The sequence below is a fragment of the Perca fluviatilis genome, chromosome 6 (assembly GCF_010015445.1).
Source record: "Perca fluviatilis chromosome 6, GENO_Pfluv_1.0, whole genome shotgun sequence".
NCBI classification, from domain to species: Eukaryota; Metazoa; Chordata; class Actinopteri; order Perciformes; family Percidae; genus Perca; species Perca fluviatilis.
The window spans coordinates 18806040-18826186 of record NC_053117.1 but is presented as its reverse complement, the minus strand read 5'-3'; the positions used below and the strand labels follow the sequence as shown (position 1 = coordinate 18826186).

General features: G+C 44.2%; 1 protein-coding gene across 1 annotated transcript in view; it reads right to left on the bottom strand.

The window, feature by feature from the left end:
- The window catches only part of fam222a (family with sequence similarity 222 member A), a 46953-nt gene that overhangs the window by 15016 nt on the left and 11790 nt on the right, over positions 1-20147 (bottom strand). The window contains exon 2 of the mRNA XM_039803256.1: positions 6462-6604. Within this exon, the coding sequence (XP_039659190.1) occupies positions 6462-6558 (97 nt within the window). The 5' untranslated portion in view covers positions 6559-6604. The remainder of the gene's footprint in view (positions 1-6461; positions 6605-20147) is intronic.

Below are 20147 nucleotides of genomic sequence, written 5' to 3'. Positions count from 1 at the left end.
TTGACTGTGAGGGATGAAGAGGAGGCTGCAGGTTCAGAGAGAGGTACAGAGGCAGAGAGTGATCAGGAGGATGAAGATGACAGAGAGGAAGAGGAGGCTGCAGTAACCCCTGGACCATATGGTTGGTTTATATTCTCCTTACATATAAATTGCAGTACAGTAACATAACATGTCCTGTGACATGATGTGTTTTCAGTTTTTGGCTATTTCCATTCTGTTGTATATGTTATAGGGTTAGATATGTAAATATTTACATATACAACAACAGTTCACTCTTCTCAAGACACTTTACAGATAGAGTAGGTCTAGACCACACTCTTTAAGTTACAATGACCCAACAATTCTCCCAAGAGCAAGCATTTGGTGCAACAGAAACATCAGACATATCCAGGGTCTTGGTGGTCGCTGGTTACATACAGATGGATACAGATATAGAGAATTATGATTCATAATAATGGTAATTATAGTAACAAAAAAGATAATGGAACTATGAATAGAAATAATAGTTGTAGCAGTTTAGGGCGTAGCAGTTTAGGGCATAGCAGGGCGTTGCGGGGCGTAGTAGGGCATATCAGTTTATGTATGAGGGTTTCCATGTACCGTCTTCCCCTGCCACCCTACCAAGATCTCTTGCTACCCCTTTGCCCCCCCATGTAAAATTTTCTAGATCCGCCACTGGCCCTATACACTATTAGAGTGTACTGAAAAACCACAGCCAGGGATGCAAGTTCACAACTGGTTCGGACCAAAACACCTAATTCTACTGCTGTCGGCTCTGTAGTTTTAATTTTGTTCACACAACACTTTTCCCAGCGTAATGGCACTCTTTACAGGTGACCCCTAGCAACAACATACTGATCAATATTCACCTTCTGTGAATTCAATCATGGCCGAGAGCTTAGAATGTGTGGGCCAATTAACTAAATTGAAATTAACAGATTCAGCTATGGTTTATCTAACAATAAACTGTGTGCGAGGGTGTAACCCAGTGACACAAAGTACAATGTTGCTGAATGAGGACTTTTTTTGAATACTTATCAAACAACATAACAACATTATACAATATTTATTTAGCAGACATATAGATATAATGAAATTGTGACTCATACTTTTAAATGTGCTGTAATTTCTTCACGATTTGGATGGAGTGACAGGACAGAAATAGAGTAAAGGCTGGAAATCTAGTTAAAAAGGTAATACAACCTTTCTTCCTTACTTACACACTTTGTTAGTCCAAATCTTGGCCCAAAACTACATTTTTATTTTGAGTTTTCTATCGAAGAGACCACTCCAAAACACTAAGAGCGTGCCAGGAGCGTGCGACACCTCCTGAACACCTCTCATGGTCAGTCTGTGGTGGGCTCAGCACTGAGATGGCACAAGCTGTGTGTCATTTCCTGTGGGACAGCAAGGGACTGCGGACACTCTCTGTACACTCGCTCACATCCCCCCAACCCACCCCCACTCTCTGGCAGGCGAAGACAGAGGGTGTCAAAGCCTTGCACCTGGGATGCCCAAATGCCAGCTCGAAGGCTTTGGAACCAGGAACCTGTTTTTCAACCCAAGTCCCGCTGTGACAAAACTAAAGCAGAGCCCCTCTTCCTCAAGCTCACCTCCCAAGGCAATAAGATTGCTTCGCCCCCTGTGTTCACAGCAGAAGGCAGAGGGCAGAGAGGGAAGGCATGGCACCGTGGGATGCCACCAGGCGGAAATGATCCTCTGTGTGCCAGCGCTGAGACGCCAATGACAGAAGAGCCAGTAGTATGCATGAGGTAAGTAGTACTAGTACAGCCAATATCACAGGGCTGTCCCTCAGAAATAAAGTGAAACCTGATGAATGATGATGATGAGTGAATACTCTGGATTTTGCAATATAGCAATGTGATGAAGGTGTGAATGACATATTTCATGTGGCTATGAAAACCCAGTGATCCCCAAAATGAGATTGCATAAGTAGGCACCCAGGAGGAGGCAGGCCATGGATAGCTGTCAATCACCTTTCACTATGAAAAATACCTCATGACCTCTGCTTCCCTGCTGCAGACTGTGGAATAATGACAGTCTCTGTGGGCACTCTGCGGAATTCCAAATGGGAGTTAGGAACGAGGTAGTTCAATCAGTGGGAAAAGGTCAAGTGCATGCATAATCTCTCTCCTTCCCCCGTCTCCATTCGTTTTCCCCAAGTTCCACTTTATGCCCTCCACCTCCAGGGTACTGAGGCAATCAGGGGAAAGGTTGTTATTTCTGCTGCTGCTTGTGACCACATTTAAATATTCAACAGAAAACGCTGCCCACGTTTTTTTTCTTCCTCCCCTACCTAACAGCCGTTGGAAAATCATGCTGCAATTTGATACAGACAGCTAATTCCCCTGTTATGTCTCACACTGCCTCAGACAACAGTGGAAGAGAGGTGGCTGGAGGTCATTACCTGAGCATATTCCCTCTCACTAGCTTACGGAAGGGAAGCTGCTAGAAGCAAAGCAAACTAATGGCTCTGGCAGCTCCGCCTGCAGAGGCACAGGGCTATTAGGAAAACTACAATCCCCAGGTGAAACCCCATGTCATGTCCCGAGGCGGTGTGTGACATGGCCAGGTTGTCTCTGTCGATCAAGCCAAAAAAGGGCTGAACCTGGCCTGACATGGCATGAACCTGGGATATCAGGCCTTCTGGGAACTTCTCATCTCCACCCAGATGATTGGCACCTCAGGCCTCCTGGGTGGTGTCACAGAAAATTACGGCTTCAGGTGTGCTTGTGTGTATGTGCATGTGTGTACATGTGTGCACTCCTCTGTTACAAGAAGACACATCCTGAACCTCACACCAGTTGGTTGGAGACATTCAACTGGGGAAAAAATGGTTTTCTGAACTTGTTTTCACCGCAGTTGCATTCATCATGATGTGAAATAGTTTATCTTAATTAGGGTTACATAAATCATTGCAATGCAACCAAAAGTATGCTGAATCACTGTGTGTGTGTGTGTGTGTGTGTGTGTGTGTGTGTGTGTGTGTGTGTGTGTGTGTGTGTGTGTGTGTGTGTGTGTGTGTGTGTGTGTGTGTGTGTGTGTGTGTGTGTGTGTGTGTGTGTGTGTGTGTGTGTGTGTGTGTGGATTGCAGCCAGGCCCTGCTGGGGTTAGAGACACAAGGGAACACCCAGGTTTAGCCCAAAGTCTGATCCAATCACAGGACAAATATGGGAGAGGCAGCGAGCTGTGTGGTTAATGAGGGCAGAACCTGCAATGGGCCAGGATAAAGAGCACAAACACGCACACAAAGTGTGACAATGACAATCTCGTAAAATGTCATGCCTGGCTCAAATGTAACCACTAAGTAATGAATAAACAAATGAAAACCTGCTGAAATCTGAAAATATATAATTTTGGAAAATACCCAGGCAGAAATATCCCCATCAACCAGTCATGTGAGGGATTCTGGACCTGTTATACTTTAGCTGACATGTGGCAAAGTAATTGCTGTCTGGGCCAGAGAGGAGACAGAGTAGTGGTGGGGGCTGCTGGGCCTCCTGTCCAGCCATCTCAGTGTTACTCGTCACTGGACTAGTGCACCTCCCTGTTCCCTCCAGGAGCAGTGCTGTTACGCTCACCCCTGCTCCCCGGACCTTCAGACCCACAGTGGAGGACGACGATCAAGAAGAGGGATGGGTAGCGAGGGAGGTTGCCGCTGGCCGAGGGTGGCCAAGGTCAGTGGCATTCATTGAACCCTTTCCCCTTGCAACCCTTTCTCTCTCATCTGTCTGGATGGGTGCCCTCTCTCTGGGGCACAACACGATGAGAGGCCCTGGCTCCGCTGCAGTCTCTGCCTTTCATGTCTCCATCTAGGGCAGTGGTAGAGAGACGTGGAGGGGAGGACAGAGGAGGGGGCAAGCTACAAATGTCACCCATAAGGGGGGATTTAATTAAAAATGACAGGGGCTGGCGCTGGAGAGTTCAGCCACATATGTGCGGAATTTGGGTGCAGGGAAAGCAAGTGCCTATGATTTATAATTCAAGTAATGCTCTGCACTCCTTTTAATTCTAAAAAAATATTTAAAAAAAATCAAAAGCCGCCTCTGTGAGGCTAATTCAATATGATATTTTTAAGGGCAGGCGGTCCTCTCTCTCTCTCTCTCTCTCTCTCTCTCCCACTTGTCAGTCTTTCCCCTCTGCCACTCCCTCCTTTTTCTCCCCTGCACTCCCTGCTCTACAGTACCTTACCCAACCCCCCCGAGTCCAGACACAGAGCGGGCTGTGATAATGGAAACATCCCGGTCTCCGCCTCCCGTTTCTCCCGCTAAGCTCTGTGCGCTTGGGGGAAATTGATTGTCTGGCGAGCCGATCTGAACGCTTCCAGCTGATGGTAGAGCCAGTTAAGTCCTTTTTTATTGAGGGTATGAGGGATTTTTAATGGGAGTCGCATCAATGATCTGTGCAGCCACTCGGCATCTGCATGCAGGGGCTTTTGCTAAAACCCTCCTCGCCCTCTCATCCCAACTGCTCTGCCACCCTAGTCCTCACACACATGCACACTACTTTTGTGTAAAGGACAGCAGATGCAAATAACACACCTCACCTCTATCTCACTGCCAGGTAATCCCCCTCCTCTGCTCTCACTCACTCGGTCTCTTTGAGGGGTGTATTCTAGTATTCAGCCTCGTGTTGAGAGCCCAGGTCACCTTACCCACAACCCCCATTCCACGTTGACACAAACTGGGCCACAAACAATCAATCATGGGGACCTGCTCAGCATGGTGACCTGAGTGTGCCCACTTCTGCAGCCAGACCCACTGTCTGCCTTTCTGCACCCCTTCTGGGCCTGGATGAACAATTGCCTTATTGAGGCCAAGAGCTACACAGTGGTGGAAATCCAACACTTGCTCCCCCCGCCCCCTCCAAGGACAGAAAGGAGGCTATTATGTTCAAACATCCTCATTATGAACCTCAAGTCAGTCGCTGTGGTAGTCTTTCAATCAAAGGGTTTAACAGGTGGAGAAAGAGAGGGAGAGGAACAGAGAGGGTCGGTAAGAGGGAGGGCAAAGGGAAGACTGGAGACTGTTCTTTTTCTCTATTGATTTGAGTCCTGACTCCCCCTGGCTGCTCCTCAATAAAGGACCCTGAGAGGAAGTGGGCTAATCCTGTGAAATTGGAAGGAGGGAATCGATTAAGACGACTGTTGAGGACTCCCTCCATTTCCCTCCCTTCCTTTCCATATTTACCTTCTCTGATTCTATTTTGTTCAGTTTCTCTTGTCCTCCCTTTCACTTCACCTCTCTCTGAAACCTCATTAGTGAGCCCGGTTGAACCCCACTCAGCTGAAGAGCTGCCCCTTCCAAATGCACTTGGAGCTCTGTTTATGTCTCTTGTTTCTGTTTCATAAACATCTATACAGCTCCATATGAAACCTCCATACAGCCTAGCAACATACAACTCCGGATCTGAGGACAGAGGCAGCACCTAGTCACCTTGTTATTTGTGACTCTCCTCTCCTCTGTAGGAGGCGACTGGAGTGTGATGTTGAGCTGAGAAGTAGCTAATTGGCCAGTGAGAAGCTGAGAAAGAATGCAGGCAGTGCTTTATTTCTTCGTCTTTCACTGGGATGGTTACAGGCCTAATACAATGCCCCACTGATGAAGAAGCACAGAACCTGCCATTTCCACTAAGCCTCTCTAAGCGGAGGTAAAAACTGGTAGGTTAGTGTTCCCCTGCCGTCCTTTTAATCGGCTTGAGGTAGCTCGTAGGCCTGCCATGTAAACAAAGGACACTAAAGACTCTTGGAGCATTCAATAAGGAGGAAAGACCTTTCTTTCCCACATCGGAAAACATACTCTTACTGTAAAAGGCTTATCCAAAAGCTTCAACAAAATTAGGGAGAAATTCACCTTCCAGATGCCTGACTCCCATAGCTCTCTCTAATCTCAAACTGGTTAGAACTAGTTTCGCCAGCTCTGTAACAGTTTTCAGCTCCTGCTCATCTCTGTCCCTTTACACCATTTTGTGAGTGGACAGAGGGTGCTGCTCGGGGAGCAAACAGAGCAGCTGTCATGCTTTACAGGCGGCCGGCACAGCCAGGGCCAGACACTGTAAATGTTTACAGACCCTCAGGGTCACCCAGGGCCAGTGAGGCAAGTTAAACACTGTCTGTTCAGCCCTGTTGCCACGACTGCACAATCAGCACTGCTAAACAGCCCCCCTCACAATGAGTAGCCAAACAACATGGAAATCCAAGGTCTAAGTGCAGAATGAAACTGTTTAGAATTCCTCAGAGTAGCGAGGGAACACAGTGACAAACAACAGAAACCGGAAAGTCTATTTTCCTTTGCTTATTCAGAGTCAGGGTTAACTACCCGTTTCTATCATTCACCATGACCGATTAAATACAAACGACAAACACAAGCCTCTCTCATTCCTTAGCTTTGAGCGAGCTGAACACCTGACCTCCAGCGCTCCCTGTCACTTTGTAAACTTACATTTCCGTCCAAGGGCTTGCGGGGGCTCCAGGGTCTTGCTGGCACACACCGGGTGCTGGGGTGGAGGGTTTTGCCTCCTCTGCAGACAGGCCAGCATGGCGAGGTGGGCACAGTACTATAGCCGGGGGAGTTCTGCGGCAAACCTGGAGCAGAAAAAGAGAAAGAGAGGAACGCTGAGTATGTTAAGCAGGATGATTCGAGGTCAAAGCTACATGGCTGTGTCCGGTAAGCCGGCAGGAGCTGGCCCTGGGCTAGATGGTGTAGGTTTCTCACCCAAGCTTTAATTGGGAAAGCATGCCTACAGCTGCCTGCCTCCCAGCTCTGTGTGCTGAATGATAAACACACACCTGCACTGGGGCACCACGGTTGACACGGGTTCAGAGCACAGTCCAGGCCAGTCACTCTGCAGCTTCAAACAGCACATCCACACAGCCATTCAACCGCATCTCCCGTCTATGAAACCATCCTCAAAACAAACACACAGGCACACACAGAAAGTAGCAGCACTCAGGCACATTCCTTCCAGGGCAGTGTGTACGTGGTGATTGATGGCGTTATCTATGGACAGCAAAAAAATGGTAATGCTGAGAAAACAGCAGTCTGTCTGCTACAACTTAACATGCAACAGCTCTGGGGGACTGTCAGGAAAAGCCTGGGGGACTGAGCGGTGTCTAGATGTATGTGCAGGTGTGTGTTGAACCGTATGGTTCCATGTGCGTGTGTGTGTATGTGTGTGTGTGTGTGTGTGTGTGTGTGTGTGTGTGTGTGTGTGTGTGTGAAATGCGATGGGTTGGGAGGGGGAGACTGCCAACCGTACATCAGGGCTAGTGACGGCACTAATCAATCTCCCTCTAGGCCATAAATCTCTAGCTCTACACTCCCCCTTTTCCCCACAGCCACCTTCACTCATGAACAGGGAGGCAGTTGCTGCTAGTTTCCTCTCAAAAAGCCCATCACAGCCCCAGTGGAAACACAGGACACAGTTATATATATATATATATATATATATATATATATATATATATATATATATATATATATATATATATATATATATATATATATATATATATATATATAAGAAATCCTACTTCTCCCTCACCAAGGACCGTCAACAATCGAGAAGCATTGTAGGTATCATTCATCAGCAACATACCAGTGTCACATAGCACAATGATGACTGATTACTAAGTCTTCTACTTGGATTATGTGTCAGATGAGCACAGCTAAAGCAAACCATTTAGGTCCAGAGAGCGTTTTTATGTGATAAGGATCGAGATTCACTCTTCTATAGTTCACTTAATGGATATTGTTCGGTTTGAAGGAAACAATGTGCCTTCTGCAGACGCCCAGTCTCACCTAAAAAGCATGGCTGTCTCTGTATAAAGCATTGCTGCCTTAATCTTAGCTCTGCATGTCTCTTGTCCAAAATGCATCGATATGAAACACTATCGTTTCCATCTGGGCCGTTCTCCTCCCATATTAAAACAAAGAACAGAGGCAAATATTTCATCTGTGCTGTCAGCGCCAGCGTCTCCTGCCATGATGCGTGGCAGATTATTGAAAAATGATTTCTCATGCGCCTGTCACAGGCTTGTCCCCTGTTATTTATTTTCTCAGTGAATCACTAAATGAACATTTAGCCACCTGCCATCAGTCCATTACTTAGTTTTATAGATTATCATTTAAAGAAAGCAATTATAATGATTACGAGATAAATTAATGACAGTCCATAAAGCGCCTGCTCCTGTTCTTTCCCATTAAAGGAATAAAGCAAAATATAGATCACCAGAGAAAAACATCAACATATTAAACCACTAATAGAAGCATTCAATCAAACTAACCTTTACACAACATGTTCCTGCAATAGTTGTTGGTGGAAAACCACCATTTAAAAGTAAGATGAGTTTAAAAATACATCTATACAATATATGTATGTGCAGTTTTATGAATGTTAGTGCTGAAAAGGTTTAACAGAATCAAATAATTCACACATATTCAAGAAGGTTATTTTAATTTAATAAATGTTTACTTTTTAGACCATGCTAAATCATCTGACCATTAACAAAAATAACGATGATACAGTCTTTTGTTTTAGAAAATGAGTTTGACAAATTTCTTCTTGTGAGTTCTTCTTCTGAGACATTCTGCACCCACTAAATGTGTTGACTTGTAAAATGTAGATAGTACCATTTAAAATATACTGGATTTTCATTAACAGGTGCATGTGTGTGGACCTTAACTGCCCTCCTTACACAGATGGTGTGTAAAGTGCTAGAGTTTTGATGAGAAATGGAGGAAGGAAGCAAGATCAACAACCACAACACAATTTACTGCCTATAATTAAGGTTAAATGCTGTTCCTGGTTTGAATAGTTAGAAAGGATTAGAAGCAGGTGTTACAGAAAAAAAACACCACCCCTGCAAAGGATTCAGTCTATCTCTAATTAAAAAGATTTTATAATAAAACATTTTTTACAAGACATTTAATTTGACCTCCGACCCTGAGGCTTTCACAACACACTTAACACTATAGGTCAAAATAATTTATTTTAAAAAACATGTCAGAAGCAGCACAAAGCAACACTTTTAGCACAAACCTGACGGTGTGAAAATGGTGTTTCACAAAAAATGCTTTTCCCTGATAAATGTAACTATATTTCATCTTTAGACTCAGAATGTATTGTTAATTACGCAGTTCACTGTTTCTCTCTGTCTCTCTCTCTCACACACACACACACACACACACACACACACACACACACACACACAAAACACACAAAACACACACATTGCAGATGGAATAGAGGGGCCACTCTATTTCTCGCCAGGTGCTTGAGCAAAAAAGGTCGCTTGCAGTGCCATTTCCTCTCGCACACAGGCAGGCCTGGCCCAGACACACTGGCACTTTGAGCTCATTACTGGCCATTCACATAATCCTTTCTCTGTGTCCTCTCTGTAAGGATACTAATTTCACAACGAGCCCATCCTCACAGCCAATTTGTTAAAAGATAGTGGTTGAGAGAGAGGAAAGGGACACATGGTGTAGATTGAGACTAAAAGCTAGTCTTAACGGGGGGATACCTCCACAGTTTTTCCCTCTGAAATGAAAGACAATCGTGTAACCACCCTCCATTTTTCTCCATTTGCTGCTCACCAAATGTATTCTGAGGCATTATACTTTGCTGAAAGAGACCCACTTTTTTCAATTCAATTTCAAGAACCAATTTTCTCCTATTATTGACTTTAAGAGCGAGGCAGAAGGAGCAAGTCTTTGGCTTGTTTGTTATGTTACCCCCTTTCCCCTCATCTCCTCCTATTTAGGTTATTGTACTACTTAGCAGATGTCTATCAGAGGCAGGAAATTATCTCCAAACCAAAAACCCCTGTGACCCATCATCCAGCTGCCCTAAAAACATGCCCAGGTCATGAAGGTGCTGGTGTGCACACATGCACACGCGCACACACACACACACACACACACACACACACACACACACACGCTCGAAAAACCACCTGCACTTCACTCACTCATCAAATCCACTCACAGGTCTCCTATTACACCAGTGCGGGGATATCTCAAAAGCCAGGATGTCTATCGGCTCTTTGCCGTTCTGCTAACGCTGCTGCGGGGTTTGCAATGGGGGCGGAAGATCAGTCCCATGAGATGAGCGAATAAGCTGGAATCAAGAGGCAGTGGGCTTGGCAGAGGGCTATTTCTAAGTTAAAAGGTTCTTAAACTGCAGAGGAGATCAGAGGAGATGGCTCCACGCGCCCAAAGCTGTCTGCCCAGATAAGCTTCCTGCCGAGTGCGGGGTGTTACAGGGTGGTCATGGGTGAATAAACAGAATATGTGTGTGTTTTGAGCTAAACATGTCAGGTGAAAGACAGAGTGAAGCAGTTGATACTGGGTATTAAAGCTCAACATGTTTTTGTATAGGCTGAAATGTGTCTGAGTATCAAAAACTGTACCAAATGATGGCATTTAATGATGGCATTTAATGTTTGGTCAAATTCATTGTTTGCTTTTGATCAGATGGTTCATGTATGCAAAGTTCTTGTATTACTGCTTTTTTTTGAAAAACATTTAACATTTGTGACCTTTGGCTTCTTTTGTCAACTGAAATGGTTTGGTAAAAAAAAAAAGCTTAATATCCTAGGAATTATGTTCATATTAGGATTTATGTGTAGTGTCAAGTAGCGTGCCCTATATGTAGCGAGGCTAAAAGCTAAGGTATGGAGGTCGCAGCTGGTAGCTGGGCATGTAGCATGTCTGACAGGAAACTGGAGTTCGCCTCCCGTTACAACCTGCAACTGATGTCTGCCTTTTTATTAACTTTCCTAACCTTAACCATGCTGTAACCTCTAACTGATTATTTGCCATAACCACAAACTTTACATAGCGTTTACCATACCGTACATACATGTACAGCTGCAAGAATTTCAAAATGTTATTTTACGGTTATATTTTATATTATTATACGGTTTTGCAGAATCGTCCAGTGCCAACGTTCTTGTCTGGCAATAAAGGTGTTACAAACCATGCTAATACTTCTCAAAGTAACATATCAGAAAAAGGTATCATGTTGGTATTGATTTTGAAACTCAAGTATTGTATCAGCATTAGTAGCAAAAAAATAAATATTCCCAGCCTTACCTAACATTATCCCTCAGTGATTTTGATAGAGAGCAAATCACCAAGCTTCTATAGATGTTTGACTATTTTGGTTAAAGTGTCCCCAGTGAAGCTCCCCCTTCCAGTGGAGGACCAGCCGTGGTCCGGGAGCCTGGCAGACAGCCTCCACAATGAGTGAAGGCGGGGCTTCGACCTAATTGAATGGTGACCCTGCCATCTCTCTGTGGGACGCCCCATGCAGTGCTTTTAACAAGCTGCTGTGTCTCCCTTCTTAATAAGCCCAAACAAGTTAATCCAATCGACACACTCAAACCCTTTCTTTTTCTTTAACAAGGCACTGCCTCTACCCCCTTAATCCCCAGCTCCCCCTTTTCCGTCACCATACCGTCACATGAATAGAAGGAGAGTGAAAGGCTCCATTAGGAAGGACTGGCAGTAAACCCCTACAGCTTGGCACTTTTAACACATCCACACTAAATAATTTGCACTCATACTGTATATTCAAAACACACACACACACACACACACACACACACACACACACACATACATACACACACACACATACACTAATACTAACATGTGCCTGATATAAAACTGGTCTACTTGGACGTGGCAGACAATGAGAGGGCTATGTTCGCTGACCCTGATCCACACACCAACAACAAAACAACACACAAACAAAAATTCTGAGGGGACGATTGCCGACAGGCACGCACTGTGGGACATAAAAAAGGCATTGTTAACAAACCCTCCCAGCTCCACAAACAAGAGCCACTGATTCCCTAACAATACAAGCCCCTGGATGCACTCACCCACCAGCTCTGCACAACCTCAAACCAGCACAATAAATAACCTGCACAACAAAAGGCCATTGTGTGTAAAAACGTACAGTACAGTTTATGTATTATTGCCATGATATACTGCGTTGGAATAACATATTGGCAGCTGATTCTTATATATATATATATATATATATATATATATATATATATATATATATATATATACAATGCAGCATATCACAGTTATTGGGACTTATACAACATTGTATGCCGTGCAGTCGTATTTTAAGAGGTTTCTCTGCAGATTAGGGGCGTCTTGGCACTCTATACACTTCTATATTCCAGTCAGCTTCAATAGCTTCACCCATGGGATGAAGAGTGAGGAATGTCTGGCAATCCAATAGCAGCGAGTCGTCTGTCATCTCTAATCAAAACACGCCTGCCTAGACTAATGTCAACCCTGTAATAGCAATGACGACTAATTGACTTCACAGCCAACTGCTGCATCTTTGCACTGGGCTAGGTTTCATTAATAGTAAATAACAGGCTCAGAAGGCAGCGAGCCTTCATGACTGTGTGGTAACTACATTCAAAATTTTAAAAATGCAAAGAGCTGAAGTCAAGCAAATGAAAGTCTGGGGTGGGGACTGATAGAGCATAGTATGGAAAAAGGGTAATAAATTGCAATATATTGCAGAATATCGCAATATGTTTAAAATCGCAATAATATCGTATTGTGACAAAAGCATCGTGAAAATATTGAATTGTGGGGCCTCTGGCGATTCCCACCCCTACTAGCCTACAGGAGGTTATTGTGGATTGTCTTTTTTTTTTCTTCTTTTAGGTTTGGTCAATGTTAGTGAGCATCCCCACGGTGGTCCAGCTCACATGGCACGTGCATAGGTTTATAACATACTCTGCTTCCTTGTGTAATTTGGAAAAAATAAAAATAAAAATCTCCATATTTGAAACATTGTAGCAGGATTGTTCCTCTATGGCTACCCAAGCTAGTGAGGAAAACACTGCAATCTTAGAAAACAACCAGGGATGGCAATTCTCTAAAGTATTACATGTGCAGCCTTTGGTGGAGCTTACCACAGAATCAGTTATGTAAGTCTCTGCATACTGTTCTTTTTACACCTACACTATTAGGTGAGCAGTGCACAGGGGCATAAAGTAAGCTAAGCCCTGATCAGCTTGACCAAGACATGAGCTGATCACATCATTCCCATAAAGGTGCCCTGAGCATATAAACTCATTATGCTTGAAGCTCAACAACACTGTACAATAAAAATAGCAGTGTGACAAGACATGCACAGTACATTACAAGAGAAGAAATTGAATCTGCCATTTGTAGCTTTAAAAAGCGGCACACATTTTTTTACATTTCTCAAAAAATAAAATAGAGCAAAGTGCAGCAAGATGAAAAACACCACGACGATAAACAAATCAACAAGTCACAATTGACATGTAGCCTTGGCTTGTATTTCTGATTTTTAAAGCTGTATATCCTGTGCACCAATAACCATTCTGGAACCCAACACATGCATGCAATCCCACGCTGGGAGAGCCCCTTCGGTAAAATCTGTTGGTTTCCAGCACAATATAACCAAGGTGCACTTACAACATGACTGAGCCTCTGTGCTCCTGCGGATGCCAGGGAGGGACTTTGAGCAATGAGAGCGTGGCTTAAGATTGTCAGACAAACCACAGGGGAAACACATCTCCTTCTCCTCTTATTGCCTCAGCCTTTGTTGCATTGTTTTGCGAAGCAGCACCATCAGTTGTCATCTAACACCACTTTCACACAGAAACCCTGCGAATGTTGTGACATATTAAACAGATGTGGAGAGTAGCTGTGGAGTTTAAACTGAACTGTTGAGCGCAGACACGCCAGAGTGTGTGAAAATACCTCTGCAAAGGACAATTTAGATCAAATCTGGCTGCAATAGAAACTAAATATCACTATTTAAAACTGCTGTAGATGCAACCTCACCAGGCAGGACTTCCAAACATAAATCACAAACCCTACACACTAACTTCAGCCAAATATGAAAAATTAGCTGTGCCAGCTTGGTTTTAATGCTAGGCAGTAAACCTTATTACACACAATTTGTAAAGCATTGTTGATATTGCAAAATTTCTTATCCCAATGTGACACAATCCTTTATTGTCTCAGACAGGTCCATTCACAGCTTAACACACCAACAATAAACAAGGGTTCTTTTTTTCCTTTCTACCCATCCTATGGTGGCTAACTTGAATATTCAAACAGTGTTCATTGTCTTTTTGTGTTGTGTTCATTGTTTGTTGTGCTGTCATTCCTCAGCTTGGCTCCTGAACTTCAAAGAAAGGATTATGTCAATGTGTGATGAAATGGAGTGAGCAGGCGAGAAAAATGAGGGAGCGAGAGAGAGAGAGAGAGAGAGAGAGAGAGAGAGAAAGAGAGAAAACCTTCACGCAAAATGGCCCTGCCTCGAAATGTATGCTTATTAATGGGTGTTCAATAAATCAATGGAATATAATTAAATTCAAACAATGTGATTTCGTCTCTCACTTGCCGAAGCCTGACTCCAAACATCGCTCTCTGCAGGGCCTAAGGTGACCCCAATTCCCATGGTCCAAAGGACGACTCCGCCGTCTTTCACTGGAGAGTGTCATAGATCCAATAGTCAGTCATGCATAACATTAGTGTGTTGTGAAGCCCACAAGGCAATCAAATAGTGCACCGTTGAAATGTTGACACTGATCTCATTTGATATATCTGAAGTGTGACAAAGCCATTTTTGCTCTGCTGTATATAAGGGACTATGAAAGAGAAGATGACACACGTGCTCACAGCTAAGCTTGCTGGAAGAGGAAGCACATATTTTCTCCCCTTTGCAGTTTCTGTCTTTCCCTTTACTCCATAATGTGTGCTATCCAGCTGTTGTCATCCTGCTCCCTCTCAAAACCAGCCCTGACCATGCCAGCAGAGGGAATCCAATTGGACAGAGTGGGAGGTGAGTCTGCGGTTGGTAATCACCTGCTGGCTAAAAGGCACAGATGGCACAAACACCAGCAAGATGTTGTCGTGCAGCAGCAATCCAAGAAGTCTTTCTGACAGGCAGATAGACAAACACAGAAACCTGAGAAACTCACAGCGAGCTGATGCAGATTTGATGCAGAAACCTGGCAATCTGGGAACCGGCGAGCTACCTCAAGTGGAAAGAGTTAAAGCATCGATCTTGTGTTTTCACAGGCAAGGTCTTGGTGTCACTGCTCAATGATTGGGGAAAGTGAAAAAAATGGGCAGGTTGTAATGATTTAAAATGCTAGATGCTTTCCATGACAAAAGCAACCGATAAGGGCTCCCGTTATCAGCGAGTTTGACCAGCCACGGAGAGAATAGAGAAGCGAGGTCATCGCAGAGATAACAGCACATGTGCAGACTGATTATCTTTTCCCTCTCAAGGATTTTTGATACATTTCGTCGCTCCTGTGATTTATGTGTTAGACCAAAGACATGCCTTCCTGTTTCAGGTCTCAGAATTACACTTCAAGGAGAACACTGGCTGGTCTCCACCTGTTAAGATTTACTCTTGAGCTGCCGTGACTTTAAATCTTCTGACACACGTGAGACAGTCAATTTAAGTTTCCACCGGGATTAACGGAAGATATACGCTGATACATTTAACTACAACAGTTTGAGCGACCGCGCAACTGTCACTGAACTCAGCTGCAGAGCCTGTTAGCTTTTCTCTCTCAGCTAGAAGAAGGAAGTTGGACCAAGTCATTTAGTTTATTGATGTTGCTAGCACAGATTTGTTATGGTAGTCAAGGCTCCCAACACATCAAACATATCAGAGTAAAAACACCCCGGAGAGTGTTACTGCTCGGTGCCTTGGTTTGTCCTTCACAAGAGACAGGTAACACTGCCAAGACCCAGTAATTAGTGCAGATGGAGACTGTAATACTCTCTTCCCCTCCCTGCAGAAATGCCAAGGGAGGCAATCTATAAATTCCTGCATATTAATGCAATTTAAAACCACTCCAGACACCTTGCTGGAGGCAGGTGATAAAAAAGGTGAAAGGCAGACTACCTGGCACACAGCTGCTGATATTTCAGTGACATCTGTCCTTTGATAGCAACTTCCTGGCCCTACAACCCCCCAAAACACACACACACACCAAAATAACTTGATAGTCTATCTCTTTTATTAGAAAATGCTCTCCAAATCCTGACCTTAAGCCTTACAACTCTCTCTATCAATAATTAAATGGTAATCTAAAAACCCATTTTAGTTGGGTCATCTTTCTGCGCCATTGTCCTTGCTTCTCTTCTTCCTCCGTCTATTTTTTCCTCTTTCTGTAAGATCTAGTTAGAGATTCCATTAGCATGAGAGAGCAGGCTGGTAATTGTCTTCACCCTACTGAGTGATCCCTGGATAGAGGATTAGGCGGAGAGAAAGCCCTATTTCAACTCGGAGCACAGATGCTGCCCAAAGCCACCCACTCCAGATTAGATTAGACTGCAGAGGGATGAAACCGCCGTGACTTCAAGCAACATTAAACAGAAAGTGTGGACAGGAGGTTAAAACCAATACACTTTTGTTCACTTTTCACCACCAGCTGTGACCCCGCTTGTTTTCCTTTTTCTGTCCTCTTTTTGGAAATTTTCTTTTTAATCTACTAATATGCTTTTCTGTTGAAAATAGGGATTGGACGAAGGCAGTTTATAATTTCTCTCTCTCTCTCTCTCTCTGATATACACAGAGTATTTAGAGCTGAATCTCCCTAAATCATCCCCCTGGGCCACCCTGTCCGTCACTAATCTGCCTGCCGCCGCCCACTCATAAGGAGGTGTCACATTTCTGGCACTCCTTCATGGGATAAGCACTTCAAACACCAGAGCTTCTCCTCTTGACCTTTCCACGGAGATGATCGATTAAGCCTGTTGGATTTATTCCATAAACAGGCAACCATTACATCAAGAAGGCGAGGAATTTACCTCAGAGGCAGAACTTAAAATCCATATAAGCTTCATGAGTGTTCCAATTTTTATTGGCTTTTTCAATCCTCTTCTTGCAGCACATTAATAAGCACGGAGCGTTTTGAGAGGCTGTTTGGTATCTGAATCACTGCAGTTCTCTACCTGTAATTATTGAAGCAAATCACAATGACAACAGAGTGAAATTCAACTGCTATCTGTACTCCATAAAACCTGTGATGCAGAAAAACTGTTTAGCCCACTCCCCCGCGAGATACAGTGGAGTACAAAATGACTGAAAAGTTTGAAAAGTAAAAACAGCACCGTGGAAAATCTTCACTCTGCTTTTCAACTGTCCAGGAAGCTCTGTGAGGTAAACCAATGAACAGTAAAAAGGTATGCTGCTCGCTTGATGCATAAGCCATTAAGTTACAACACTGCAGGCGTCCTGTTTTCATGCTTGAACACTTTCCACATGCTTTCAGCAAGGACAAGACTAAACAATCTTGAGTGAAACACCAGGGAGGAGAAACCCAAGAAGACAAATAGCAGCGCAACGACAGAATGCTTTGAACCACAACAAATCACGCGTCACTTCGAATCCCATTTGTGAAAGTTAAAACAGGAAATCTTAAACCAGTTTCATTGAACTAAAAAGGGAGAGCTCCCTCTGAGGAGCCAAACCAAACTCCCCCTGTGTGTGATCACAGTAGCCAGCGAGCTCTGCTTCAGCTCTGAGGGACTCCTGCTCTATGGTAATCATATCCTATTTGAATAATGAGGCAATACCACCACTCCTGCTGCCCATTCCCCCTGCATCCTTGACTGGAGTCTTTGATAGACACTAATTCTAGCTCCATCTATAAAGCTCCTCTCATGCATTTTTAATAGAATCTATTACTTTAGGATTAAATTATAAAAGACTGTCCTCCTTAAATTTTTAATAGTTTGCATAATTGGTATCGGGGCCTGAATGTGAACCTTAAAAACCCAGTTTGTACAGGACTGCGCTGCAAAACGAGCACCGCACAGCACCGTTGCACAAAAATGACACACGTGGCACGGCACTATCACAGACGAGCATGTAACTGCACACGCTTGTGCACGCACATACAAGCAATTGCCATTATTGCTTTTGGGTTCATTGCCGTGGAGAATAATGTGGTGTGAGCTCAGCGCTGTGAATGAAGGGGACAATAAGGTCAGGGACCATGAGAGCTGCCTTTGGCTGCTGAGCTTCTGCAGGAGCCTGAGGCAGGAGGAGTGAGCTGAAACAGGAGACACAAACCAGGTGTCCATAGACACCTGCTGCCACTGATGTCAACTGTGACCACAACACTCGCCGTGGCAAACAGCAAAAACTACTTAGCAGGTTTACAGCCTCCCTTTGTCCCTACAGTCACCGATAACTGTGTTCAGTTAGCTTAAATGGAAATGTATTTCACTTCGCTGTTCCAGGTTCCAGGCAGATCAGCCATGAGTTAAATGTCATCTGCACTCTCTGCATCTCCAGTTCAGCTCTTTCTAACAACAGACAGAGCATACTGGAGAGCAAATGTGTCTGAGGCAGCTCTTATAAACTAAAGCCCCCTTAGAAATATATATGCATGTCACCATCCCCCAAATTAGCACCGCAGGGACACCCCGCCCCCGCCTGCTGGCGGCAGCTCTTTGGCATATCTGTACCGGGGAAAATATTTCACACTGTATGAATTATTAAGTCTGGGGCCAGTGCTAAGCAGTGTGGAGATAGACCAGTTATTCACAGCTCTATTGGGACAGATGCGTCGGAAACCCGGGCCGCTTGCCTATCAGATCGTTTGTCACGAGCGATAGACAATTTACAATGAGAGAGTTTTTCAATTTATTCATTCTGCTGTCACTGCAGTTTTCTACCTCCACTCATTTCACTCAGCAGCCCCCTCTTCCTTTAACTCTGTCTCGTCTGGTGAGGGGGCTCCACGCCTGAACCAACCGCTTCTCTGTCTGATAATGTTGCTCACTTTGTCTTTCCTCAACCTAAGGAGAAAGGTGGAGGTGGAGCATTTGTGCAAAAGACATGAGGCGAGCAGATCCTGATACTTTTATCATCTTAACTGAGGTAATGGTGTGTTGGGGACATCCTGTGACAGCTGAGGGGTCCAGGCCCCAAGTGGTGAAGCTGTGGCTGACTGTGGCTCTGTTATAAAGGAACAGAACAGGAAACAAGACAGATGAGGGTGCTTGTAGGACCCCCCCACCCCCTCCCTTTACATACAAACAAAAGAAAAAGAACTGAATTAAACTGCTGCTGAGTTATTTACACTATCAAAAGCAAGTTGCAGCATGAAAGAGAGAAAAAAAGTTTATATAAGCCTAGATAATATAATGATAAATAAATATGTACAACTATTTGTATCTGTATTGTAATAAAATAATCTTTCCAAGGGCAAAATCATCCCAAACATAGATTATTCTTTTAGTTCATGGGAATTTTTATACAGGAGAAAGAATAGGATCTCAGAGGGCAGCATACTGCTAATTTTCACTTAAGAGGAAATGCAAAATAACATCTCCCACGCAGATAGACAGAGGACCTCAGCACAAATGTCTGGCAGACTGCAATTTCAACATTAATTACTGAAGGTGAACCAGCAGTCAAAACAGCCACAAATTAGTTTTCAATTCACAATAAAATTCACGAACTACGGAACAGACCAGCCTCTAAAGCCTAAGCAGTGCTCTTCCACCATTTCAAGAGATGGGGACTCAAATTCAGGAGCGACAAAACACAGATAATGTATGTTAAAATGTAGATGAATTTACAAGAGAAATAGAAAAAGACATCAGCAGCTTCGTTGGTCTAAATGTTCGGTGAGAGCAGTTTGACCTGTAAAGCAGCCAAGAGTGTTTCTCTATCTGTGATGCCCTTTGAAAGCCCGACGCAGACGGGTTGCACTGAATAGGCCTTGATGTGAAAGGCAGAGATGTTAGATAAATGTCCTCGCAGCCAAGGCCTCTGCCCTCTTCGTGATGATGCATTCTTATACTCAAATACCCACTCCCCCTAACACACACACACACACACACACACACACACACACAGACATGCGGTGCCAACAATCCCACTGAGGGCAGCATTTGTTTGGAGACAAGGTGACCCTGTTGCCTAGGGGCCTGTGAACAGGCACAATGAAGGCCTCTCATCCTGCACACACCCAGCCGGCTGTGTTGAGCTGATGACGGGTGGAGGGGTGGGGTGTGAGGGCCATCACAACACCCAGCTACTGCAGTTTTAAAACCCTATTCAGGAAGCCC